This window comes from Crocodylus porosus, unplaced genomic scaffold (assembly GCF_001723895.1).
Source record: "Crocodylus porosus isolate Cpor-Errol unplaced genomic scaffold, CroPor_comp1, whole genome shotgun sequence".
Taxonomy (NCBI): Eukaryota; Metazoa; Chordata; order Crocodylia; family Crocodylidae; genus Crocodylus; species Crocodylus porosus.
In genome coordinates, this window is record NW_017728906.1 from 89,744,566 (window position 1) to 89,756,893 (window position 12,328).

The following is a 12,328-nucleotide window of genomic DNA, read 5'->3' on the forward strand; positions in this document are numbered from 1 at the left end:
TCCAATCAACAGCAAGGGACGGGGCCACCAGGAAATGCCCATTAAATAGGCCCTTCATGCCACGAGTTAAACAGACCCCTATTAACAGCTCTCTCAAGTGCTATCCAATGGTGGCTTTAATAATGAAGAGACTTTCCTGATGTTGTTGGACAGTCATTCTTGCCTTCCCATCACCTCAAGAAAGACTCAAACAAATATAAACAGTCATCTTAGTTATCTGTAGGGAGACAGCTATCATACCCTAATCAGTAAAAGGGTATTTTAAGGCAACGGCAGAATCTCCTACATGTTACTTGATATAAGGTGGGGGGAGGAGATAAAGGACAAGAAAGTTTCAGATGATTTTTAACTTCAAAATAAATTTACAACGGGTCACTATTAATATCTAAACCAGGAGTGTCAAATCTCATTTGGCCCTGTGGAACAGATGAATGGCACATGGAAGGTGCATGGGCCCGATGAGGCCCATGGATCCTACAGATCTGATCCAGCACAGGTGGCAGTCACCTGGGCTGGCCCAGGACAATGTGCCAAGCGAGTGCCACAGAAAATGCAGCCCAGGAAGGACCTGGCTCGAGCAAGCCCTGCAGGCAGTACACGTTTTGGGCACTGTATGTATGGTCTGGTGCAGCAAAAGGGGCAGCACTAGGGGTTGGATTATGGGAATCCATGAGCCATAGGTTTGGTGCCCTTTGCTTTGTGCTGCGTTCAGAAATGTTTTTGCCCCCGCTGTTACTCTGACTATCTTTGCAGCAAGAAACAAATGCTTTCTGGAGTCATTTTTTTCAAAATCATTATTATACTGTGTATAATTCATTTTGAATGTTAAATGTGACTTGACTTTTCTGTTTGGTCAGCCTGCCTTCCCCAGTCCCTTCAATAACCTGTTGGCTGTTACCTATACGTCCCAGAAAGTAGAGGTGCACTGATACATTGGTCCCATATTGTATCAGCACTGATATAAGGAAAATTAATATTACTGGCAATCAGTTTTTTTTATGGCAGATAATGCCTCTGATAAAAGCCCTGTGCATGCATGCCCCCAATCTACATGTGGGGTGAGGGCAGGTTGCTGCTTTGGGCTGGGGCCAAGGCAGTGCTGAGCTCTTCCTGGTGGGAGGCTCGGATGAGTAGCATTCAGAGCAGTTGGCAGCACTCGGAGCAGGCTATGGCAAATTTTGGGGTGGCTGCTTCCCCCTTATAACCTCCCTCCCAATGCCAGCACTGTCCACCCAGAGCACAGCCCAGCCAAACCCCTGCTGGGAACAGCCCGGCACTACCCTGGCCCCAGCCTGCAGCAGCAACCCACCCTTGCCCTTTAGCAGCAGCATGCAGTGACAGGAGCTGGCACCACCCCCCCAGACAAGCTCCTCATGGCTCTGGCCCATGCCCCACCCCACCTGTGTAGCACCTGCCACTCCCTGTATAGTTGGGAGATGTTAGAAAAGCTTTTGGGTACTAAATGCCCTTCCTCAGGGCTGGACAATCCTCAGTGAGATTTTTAAAACTGAAATTAGTATGCAATGCCTTCTTTCCTTTTTCAAGTTGCCAAGGCAGTTCTATACCTATTGCAACTATAAAGCCTGATGTTTAGTTAATCATAAGTCAATACAAATAATCAGAAGGCAACAAGCTGCAATGCTCCTTCAGTTTGTGCAGACACTTCAGCACTCAGACAGCAGCAACTCTGCCAAAGTCCTTTGCAGGGCACAGTTTAAGCTCCTTTATGAAAAAACAGATAGACATCATAAGAGCTGCCGAAAACTTAAAACAACTCACCACTTACAGTTTATTCAGAGAGTAACTGATATGGGCAGACCCTCCTGCCTGACTGAATTTATCTATATTAAGTCTGACAAGCTACATTTCCTTAAGTCCCCTCCCTCCTGCCCCCAGTCCACTGCAGTCAGGTTGACTGGGAAGAGATGCTGCTCTGGAATCAGTTTTCCTGCAGCAATATTTCATCTTCTGCAACAGAGTATATACAACCCTGTTAACTTAAAAAGTGGCGTCTATGATTCTAAGAGCTAAAGAGACTGTACTGAAGAGCCTATGCTACAGAGAACAGGACCAGCAAGCAAAAATCAGAATTGCCCTTAGAATGGTTAGCCTGATTAATGGAACATCAAGACCATAAGAAAGGAAAGGCAACTGTTAATACCTTTAGAGTGAAAAATGAGCCAGTAAGCCAATTTACTCCATCAACTGTTGCACCGTGAAGCAGGACTCAAACAAGGGTGATTCTAACTTGAGGCAGAATAAATCAGCTTCCCATTTACTACATGCACAACAATTTTGGGGGGCCGATTTTGACCAGAGGTGTTATACATGAGGAAATACAATAGGCACTGGTTTACATAGTGCTCAGGTTGATAAGGAAAAAAGGAAAGATCAGAGTGCTTAACTATTAGCAGCACAGCATAGTTACGTGCTGACTAACCTTGCTTAGGACTCAAAGTGCCTTTGGCTACTAGCTAATCGTCTACAGCAAGGTCTGAATCTAGCTACCACCAGATGAGCTAAGCATGCAACAATATCAAGACATTTTTAGGCAAAAGGCAGGATAGAGATGCCCCTTTTAGATTCACTGAGTCAGAGAAGCATAAGATTTTGTGAGCAAGAACTAACTTCATCAGATTCTATCAAAAGACATGCCAAGAATAGGCTATCAAATAAGAGTGATCTGAATACAAAAGACAAAGTGGGGGTAGGTAGGACGAGGCTGTGCTAAGAAAGGGGAACAAGAGTTTTTTTATTTTTGAAGCACTCTAGCCTCTGGATTGCAATGAGAAAGCTATTATTTTGAAACATTCATCCTTTTATTAAGAAAGTACTATTAATAATTTATTTTACTCGTCAGCTACACACACCAGTTATGGAACAATTCTGAATTTACACTTAGATCATTTTATGCTAGTTCGGCAGTACAAAAGGGCTTGGAAGTAAGTGTTAATGTCTTTATTTTAAACACTACAAATTAAAAACTAGCAAGGAAATCCAAGCTAAGAATGGCATAAATCCTAGCAACAAATTGTTTGCCCTCTATCATAAGCAACAAGTCCCCCAAGGTTGGTTATACTCATCTTACCTCCGTATACTTCAGAGGTGGACGCCAGTAGAAGCCGTGCTCCGACACGTTTTGCTAAGCCTAAACATTTAGAAAAGAAGATGTGAATATCAGCAAACTCAAGAGACTTCTACTTCTGTTTAGTGCTCAATCTAGGTCATGCATTGTCTACATATTCAGGGCTCTCCTAATCATTTTCTTTTAGGCCTAGCCTTTCTTATTCCAAGATTACAATTACTGACTCCAATCTGGAAGGACTGTGACCAAGTTTTTCTGCTGCTACTCAGATCTCAGAACATTTATTTTACAGATTCAAAATTAGGCTGAACCAAGATTCTGGGCTGGCTGTATTAAGTCCTGGATCAGGGCCCAGAACACACCGCTGAACTCGAGAAGGAGTGACTGTTTTAATACCCGATTATCTTGTGATCCACCAAAGCTAGACGTAGATACTATGCAAAAATAGGAAGGCAACATAGTGTATGTGGTTCAGAAGATGAAAGGAAAAAGTTATTTTCTCCACTTAAAGTTGGCTAGAACTTCGTAACTCCTTCTAAATACAAGAGCAGTACAACAAATCCTTCTCAGTGTTTAAGGAAGCCTTTAAAACATCCCCTGCCACAGCAGCCCTCAAGCTGACTTAACAAGTGATAGGAATATCTTGCCCATGCAGGTATATGGCATTATGATGAAGAACTATTGAAGTAGTTTCTAAAATTACCTTCATCCTTGAATTATGTTCAGTGAAACATTTCATCGTTGGACAAAGTCGGTCAGATCCCAGCCTGACCAGTTTCTCCTTTACTTTCTAATGAATCCTCAGGACTACTTGCAGTCAATATCAATCACAACATGATCAACAGCAAGAAAAATAGAAGCTCCCAAAGGTGACTTCACATCACCTTTCCTTCCTGCATACCCTCATCATGTGAACCAGAACCAAAACTGCCAAACATTAAAGCCTGGCCCAGAACTGTATCAGACTTTAGCAGCAGCATGGGAATTGCATGTTTTCTTAAAGTATACTATGAGGCAGTTAAAATAGGCGGCACTCAATCTTCCTTTTTAGATTTTATAGAACCAACATTAATTCTCCTGAGCTAACTTTCATGCTACTGAAATGGAATAATTTGTTATTTGTAACACAGAAATGCTCTACAGCAGGGGTGATCAATCTACAACTTGCATACCAGAAGTAGACTGGGAAGCCTCTGCATGTGGCAAACAGATCAGAGAAGGGACATGTAGCACAGTGAAAGATGAAGCAAGAAGCAGAAAGCAGAGCAGCATATTGGGAAGAGTGTACAGGACTGGAAACAAATCAAAGCAGCAGATTGGGCAGGAGTAGGAGATTGGAGTGGCACTCAGAAAAAATCCTAGAATGGAAGGAAAATTTACTGAAAGTGCCATTTTACAAAATGCTGTTATTTGACTTATTCATTTCTTCCCTCCATCTCTTTAGGTATTCAAGTATCTCATTCAACAAGAGAAAGTGAAAAACAAAATAAAAGAATGAAAATAAATTGTTTTTAGGGTCAAAGGATTTTATTTTAAAAGCATGACTGAGATAGTTGTAGGTTATATTAATTTAAAATACTGATATTTTAAAATTTTATTAGAAATAGTATCTTTAACTTTCTTGACATCTTGTTTGCAAACTGTGTTAATAAACTCAGTCTTAAGATGTACAACAGGTGGGATTCACTCTACTGCAAATGGATAAGGCCCAGATGTGAAGAGTCCCACTATTTTTTTTTTTATAATTGGCTAACAGGACAATTATGAACATACGTTATTTGGACATCTAAGTACCCTGGCAAAGGGGGTGGGGGTCCCAATTTTAAGCCCAAGAGTTGCTAATTGTTCTGAGTATTCCAAGTAAAAAAAGAATTTAATTAGAAAAAAAGAAAATATTTTAACTTACCCAACATGTTTAGTGTCCCAATAGTATTGGTCTTTAATGTCTTTATAGGATTATACATGTAATTTGGAGGAGAAGCAGGAGATGCTAGATGATAGATCTGGTCCACTATGAGACAGGAAAAAAAACAGTTATATAGTAATTTCCTACTACAGTAAACTAAATGAAGAATCATTACAGCTACAGAAACCAGACATTACAATGAAAACCTCACAACTAGATTTCTAGCTGAAGTTGCAGGTTACACTTAGGGCCCTGTTACACATTAATTTTGGGCAGCTCCTAGAGCTCTTAACCCCTGGAATGTCTGCAGATTAACACCTGAAACTAGTCTTAAGCACACTTTACGCAGCTTGAAGTTATACCACTCTAGGGCAAGTTTCTTTCTGATCTGTATTACCCAGCTCATGTTCCATAAGTGTATGGCTGCTCCCCACAGTTAAGCCATCCAAGTCCAGATCTCTAACATCCCAGGATGCAGTGTCTCCTTTACCTTCCTGTTCTTTGTGGACAAACTTTCTACACCCGGAACTCTACTGCCAAGTGGGAAGTTCTGGCACCAAGCCAACTCTCCCTTCTGTCCCTGGAGGGTACGGCCTTCCCACTCCTAGGGGTGCAACCCAATGAAAGCAGCATGGACAATACATGCCAGCTAGCCAAGTCAGAGGGCACAGACAGATCCAGGAGTGGTCGGGGGGAGAGGCAAAACAAGGCAGAGGTCCAGATCCATGAGCTGGGGCTTCTGTCCGAGGGCAGGGGCAGTAGCTTCCCCAAAAATCACCTCCCCTCATTTCTCCCACCTCCCAGCCATTCTAGAATGAGCACCCCCTGCACCTCAATTCCAAATTACTACAACATGAGACCTTCTTTAATTTACGTCCTCTTTCTTTTTAAATTCTCTCTGAGAGAGTTCTACTTTGAGCCAGTAGCTGGCTGATTTCATTTCACCCCCATTTCCTTTCCACCTCTCATTTCATTATCCACCCCCATCCCATTAACTCTCCACCTCCTAGCTTCATGCTCCCACCCCACCCCCACCCAACTCATCTTTCACACCCCCACACCTAGAGCAGGGATAGAAGCCTGCCCTGGCTTACAGCCCTCTAGTGGCAAGTCACAGCTGGGGGACAGTCAGAAAAGGGTTTGGATCACCTTAGCCTTATGCATCCAACCACCCATACCCTCCACCTCCCCCCCACAATATACAGAAGACAGATGTCATTTTAAGCTGTTGTGCAATAACCTCTATGTACACTACACAAACATAAATCAGGAAACAAATATTTTTTTAAATCAAATTAATGCATGTTGTTTGATTTTTAGAATATAATTTGTTGGGGTTTTTTTCCAGTTCCAAGATGGCAAACCTCTAGCCAAAAGGAATACTTCTGGGGGCAAGGGGGGAAGGAATGGACAAACTTCCGGTTCTAAGATGGTGACCAGAGAGCAGGGCTACCTTTGCAGCCCTTGACAGCTCACCATAACAAGTTAAGCAGTTCTCTAGCCAAAATAATTGCCCACCCCTGCACTAAGGGTTAAATCATTTCTTGCCTGCACAGCCCTAGAGGGATGGCAAGCAAGAATGTGTCTGGGAGCCAGGAAACCTGAGTTCTCTCCTGCTGGGGGGTGGGGGTGGTTTGGAGTGATGCATTCTGGAATGCTACAGAATTGCAAATTGCTCTCTTTATCTCCATGGAGGAAACTGAAGTTACCCTAACATTTTAGGATTAAAACATTTTACTGCTACCACCAATGTGGAGACTTCAATTCAACAGCAGAAGAGCAAGCTGTATTTTATTCAGTCCCTTCTACCCTCAGCTTTAAGATGCTTTCAGGATGCATTTCTGATGATGTACTACAGAGAAACAACAGCTCAGTTTTCAGATACCAGGAATCCTTAGTTACAATACCTAGAAAAAATGTTGGGCCCTGACTTGGAAACTGTGCAGATTTGATAGCAAAACAGTAACAGTAATAGTAACGAACAGTGTGCTTATATTCTAGTACCAATAATACTAGTACTTGGGGAAAACTCAAGATACAGAGGCTAGGTTGTGCCTTTATTCCAGCAGTATCAAGTACTACCTTCCCTATTGTTCTCTGGGAGCGCACATGGAACAGTACCATCCTTCATAAGTCATAATTATTTTTAATTATATAATGCCTAGCACCACGTAATCTGAAGGTTAGTAACTGATGCAGGCCATCTCCAAAGTAGACACCTGCATTAAACAACCCAGTTACAGTACTAGTAACAACCTAGCCACAGTGACACAGAGCATAGTAACCTCCTTTTCAGAACATATTTTGTCTCCAATGTACATACATTTAAGACCACACAACCACTTTTGTAAATTAACATTATTGTAGCTGTTTAACAAGACAAAACCTACTGAATCTGAAATTAATAGACCTACAATCATTCAATACACAGCCTGAAGTCTTAACTCTTCATTTTTCCCTCTCCAGAGTATGCACTCTTGTACAGCAGACTGCAGGGGGTAGGTGTTTATTTTTAGTTCCAGACTAGGATCTAATGCACCGTGGTGATCGAGTGGGGGAAATCATATACATACTACTTCTACCCTGGCTCACTTTCTCATTTGGTCCACCTGGTTAAGCAAAACAAAGAATTAAGTATCTAGCTATGTGCAAGCTGGGGTTAACACATTTGTCATCAGACAAGTACATCTGCTGGTGACCAATAATTCATTTTCCAAACAAGCACTATCTTTTTCAGTGAAGGTGGGTCTCCCTGTGGGTCCATGGAAAGCCCCATGGGCCATGGCTCTGTGTGTTAGACCTGGTGCATAGGGTACAATCGTAGAGAACTGGGTTAAATGGAGACAGCATGGGGCCCCAGAGCCCAAACCTGGCATGTTGTCTGGGCAGAGGTAGCACAGGGTCCCAGGGCCCCAATCTCATCATGTGGGGTCAGGCAAGAACACCATGGTCTAGATCCAGGTGTGTCGGCCCAATCCTGAGGCACAGGGTCTGATCTAACCCATGGACCAGCCCCATGCACTCACTTTGCTCATTGGGCCAAAAGGTTGAGTACTACTGTTCTACAAAGACGGTATTATTTCAGAGCCTGTAATAAAATAGCCAGCTCAGGAAAGAAAATGAAATAAAAGTACAAATTTACAGAACAGAAAAGAACCTTTCACTAATTGTCCAATGCAGCACAGCCATGAAAATACAAGACCATTCAAGGGAGCAATTTTACCAGTTTGTTTAGTAAAGAGTGTTCTTTCTACAGAAATGGAAGAAAGAAACTTTGGAGGGTCTCAAAACTGGAGGCTGCCTAATGTAACAGGTTTAAATCACATGAAACAGGAATATGAAGGTTGAAGATGACTAAAAGTGGTTTGTTAGCAATAAAACAAAGAATGTACAAAGATGCCTTAGCTGAAAACAGCTGTAAAATCACAAGCCAAAGATTCCACAGAGCCGGTTCACCTGTTTTTACATTTTGTGTCCTTTATTACAGTGCTAAGCACGATAGAAAGATGGTCTTCTAGCACTGACCATCATAATCAGTTCAGAGTATCCTATAGCCTTTTTTTGTTTAAGGAAGAAGCTGCCCAAGAGGATGTCAAAAAACTAAATCACAAGAACTCAGCTGAGTGTGTATGTAGATTATGTCCAAACACAAGGCAAATTTAAGATAATAAGAAAATAGGTCAGCCACATGAGCAAACCCTTCACTTCTTTATAATGTCCAAAGAAAGCTGGATTAAAAAAATAAAAGTTTAAAAACCTTTAAACCTTAGGACAAGGATCAAGTTTGGTCCCCACTTTGCCAGAGAACTGAACACTGTATAGTGCTTAGTCTTAGCCTTAGTGCAACCTCAGGTATTACTGGATTAACAGTAGGACTTTTATACAGACTGTTTAATTGCATACTTATGTTAAATGGCAGCAAAAAAAGATAACACCACAAAACAAAGAGAAAGTAGATGGAGAGTGAATAAATCTCACCCCTCTTTTCTTTTCCTCTTCTCTCTCCCTGGTCCCACAGTAGGTTTTACTTCCACCAGATCAATGGCATAAATTAGTTTCCCTATTCACATAGTGAATGCCTCAGCAAAAATAAAAAGTAAAAATAGGGAATGCACTTGATGATCCCTGAATTTTTTTCCAAACCTATATCAGGATCAGGATTTAAAATATTGATGAGCCATATGTCTATGTATTCCTCATACACCGCAGAATAAAGACAAGGCACAGGCCTATTCACAATTCATTACCTTTAAAAAGGGATGCACAGAGAGAAGATGAGATTCATAACCCTTTTCTATTTCTCTGCAACTTTTATAAGGAAAGTCCAAATCACAGGAAGTGTTTCCAACTGTCCATTCAAGTCCAGCAATTCTAGTGTCCACCTAGGCATCTTATAGCTACTTTTATGGACAAAACATTTCTCATTTAAGTGTATATACCTGCTTAGACAGCATAACTAATTTACTTCTGCTGTTGCACAGCAGATGCAAGACATGCTTATGAACCATGGGGCTAGCATCTGTTAACTAATTTAAATCAATCAGACAGCGTGTCAAAAATGTCTGAATTCTCTGTTCCTATTAAAGAAAAAACAGTCCCACAGACTCACTGAGCATGAAAGTTTCTCCTGACAAACCAAGCATGCAATTTTCTGTTGAACTCTCTTTTGTCATTTTGCTTTTTGACAATGAAGTGCAAAAGAGTGCATAAGTTACTTGATTTACCCCTGTGGGATGTATTTACTACTTTTCAATAATCCTTTAAGTGACCTAAGCTTTTAAACTGGATGAAAAGCCTCCAATGCATAAGTATTTCTTTCATATTGAAACCTTACGTTCACTTAAGATAAACACATGCTCTGATAACAAAGCTTAAAAGACTTTTCCAACTTTGACAGCATGCCTAATATTTAACCTACTTTTTCCCTCAAATCCCTTGGCAATAAGTGCGTCTGTGCTGGTGCTCATGTTTCCTTATCCTAAGCGTGTCATTACACTGCAGCTCACTGCTCCCATTTGGCTCCTATCTGCAGGATAGGCATCAACACTCTGTACCTGAATGCTATGATCCATTTCAAATTAAACCCAGACTTTTTGACAACAGGTACAACCCTGTTCTTTACGACAACTCATGTGAAGACAGGAGTCTGAGTTACTTCTCTATTCTCTGTAAACTGCACCTCTGCCTTGATCAAAACTACCCCATCTTCATCAATTACCAAATATTAAGTCAAATGAAAATTAAATATTTGGCAGGGGGGAATCAAAAGGAAGAGAAGAGAACAAGGATACAATATCAAAATCATTAATAACCCTACTGTATCTTTAACAACATTAATAACCCTATTCACAGCAAAACGGCCTGTGAAATTCCAGATCCTTTAACAAAGGTTTTGAAATCTCAGTATTATGCTAGTTCTTTATAGTACAAACTGTACTAAGTGACAGAAAAGGAACAATACGTACAACTAATTTATTTCTCAGCTCAAACTAAAGTGAAAACGGCTCATCTCCAAAGAGCAGGTGACCCACGATTACTGAAAACACCAGCTTAAAAGAATTAAAATCTTTATTCAAAAGTCTCAGTCAATAGGGATGCCAAGCACTTGAGCACAAGCTCAGTTAAGGCTCTGTATAAGTCACAGTGAAGTCAGTACCTTAATTTAAGTTGTACATAAATTTATGTTCATAGGCTATTAGCAATTTAGATAACTAGAACCCAGATTGACAAACCCAATTTATTTGTTGCTAAAGATGTAGAATAGTCTTGGCATTTCTCTCAGCTGAAACTATGAACCCAACTTCCCCCCAATCAGCTTTCAAGCTCTTAGTGCTACAGTGATTCCCTTCACCTTTCTATCATCTAGACTTTTATCTGCTATCTGGAAGTTTTAACTTGATTGCCTCCCTTTAAATGAAGTCAAAAGTTATCTGTTTATATATAGCACTGGTAACAGTTGGGGAAATTAATAATCACCCTGCCAGGAGCTGTTACAATGATCAAATCAAGAAAAAAAAATAGCTGGGTTAACTAAACATGCCACTTCCATCAAAATCCAAAAATTCAGGAGGGAAGGGGAGCCAAAAGGGAAAGGGGGAGTAACTGATTAATCAACTAGTGCCATCTAGGTTTCAATTCATTTCAAAGAGGAGTTTGTGCCTGGCAAAAACTCACTGCCAGCAGTTGCATCAAATGACATGGTGCATAGTGCAGGCAAACACTTCTACTGCAGTGTGAAGTAACCTCATCTCTGAGAGCTGCACTGTAATGCTTTTTCATTACACTCCACAAAGATCCCCATTTAAATCAGTCAAAACCCAATAGTCAGACTCCAAGAGACAATGTCTCCCCTCTGGTGTTTATCAGAAGTGCCCAATTTTTCAGTGAAGGGATGTAAGAGGTTAGAAAAATTCCAAATGTGCAATTGCTCCCATGATTCACTGGAGATTCAGTGGAGCAATCTAATCAAGACTGAAGGGGGAGAATTTTCTAACTGAAGTTTATTTCTAAGAACGTTCTGGAGTAACACAGTGACTGTTTTTTTCTATTAAGAGCCTCCTTTTCAACAGTTTTTCTGTGTGCTTGGTGTGATGATTAAGTGTTCAAACCATATCATGTACTTGTGGTTATGGGCATAAAATCAGATTAACTGACTCATCATTTATAAAGAACTGAAGACTGCAACCTATCTTTAGCACTTTCTGATGAACAGGGAGCAAACTACAACCCCCCGCTCAGTGCTCTTAATTGGTTCCTGAAAAACCAAGCGTTAAGTGAAACGAGTATTTAATGAAACCAAAAGTATTTGATGACCCAAGATGGCGACTGCAATTGTTTTTAAAGACCCAAGCTAGCAACCGCAAACATTATAGTGAAATAAGGTATCAATTTAAAATGAGCATTATAGCAAAATAGTGCCAAGTAAAACAGCGATAAGTGGGGGGTTCCCTGTATTAAATGTTCCTATAATGCAAAACAACAAAGCTAAGATGACGGTGGTGGCTGCCTTCCACACTTACTCCCTTTCCTCCGACAGAAGGATAATGTTTCACAGGCAGTAAAGGACTGCTGATTCAATTCAATTCCCCATGTAGTATGGGGTTTATTTTGCCCACAAGATTTCTGCTGAAAGACAGAGCTTAATGTTTGCTGGGTCCTTTAAAATGCTCAAATATGCAAAAATGTGCTATTACTAGGTACATCATACTGTGTGCATAGAAAGCACAGAGCACCATTATAATGCAGCTTCATAGTTTCTAGGGTCAGAAGGGACCTGAGCAGATCATCTAGTCCGACCCCCTGCCATGGCAGGAAAGAATACTGGGGTCAAACGACCC

At 41.0% G+C, this 12,328-nt stretch overlaps 1 protein-coding gene across 1 annotated transcript in view; it reads right to left on the reverse strand.

Annotated features, from left to right (window-relative positions):
- The window catches only part of UXS1 (UDP-glucuronate decarboxylase 1), an 86,019-nt gene that overhangs the window by 38,195 nt on the left and 35,496 nt on the right, over positions 1–12,328 (reverse strand). The window contains exons 7-8 of the mRNA XM_019529588.1: positions 4,992–5,096; positions 3,089–3,148 (exon numbers count right to left, since the gene is read on the reverse strand). Of these exons, the coding sequence (XP_019385133.1) occupies positions 3,089–3,148; positions 4,992–5,096 (165 nt within the window). The remainder of the gene's footprint in view (positions 1–3,088; positions 3,149–4,991; positions 5,097–12,328) is intronic.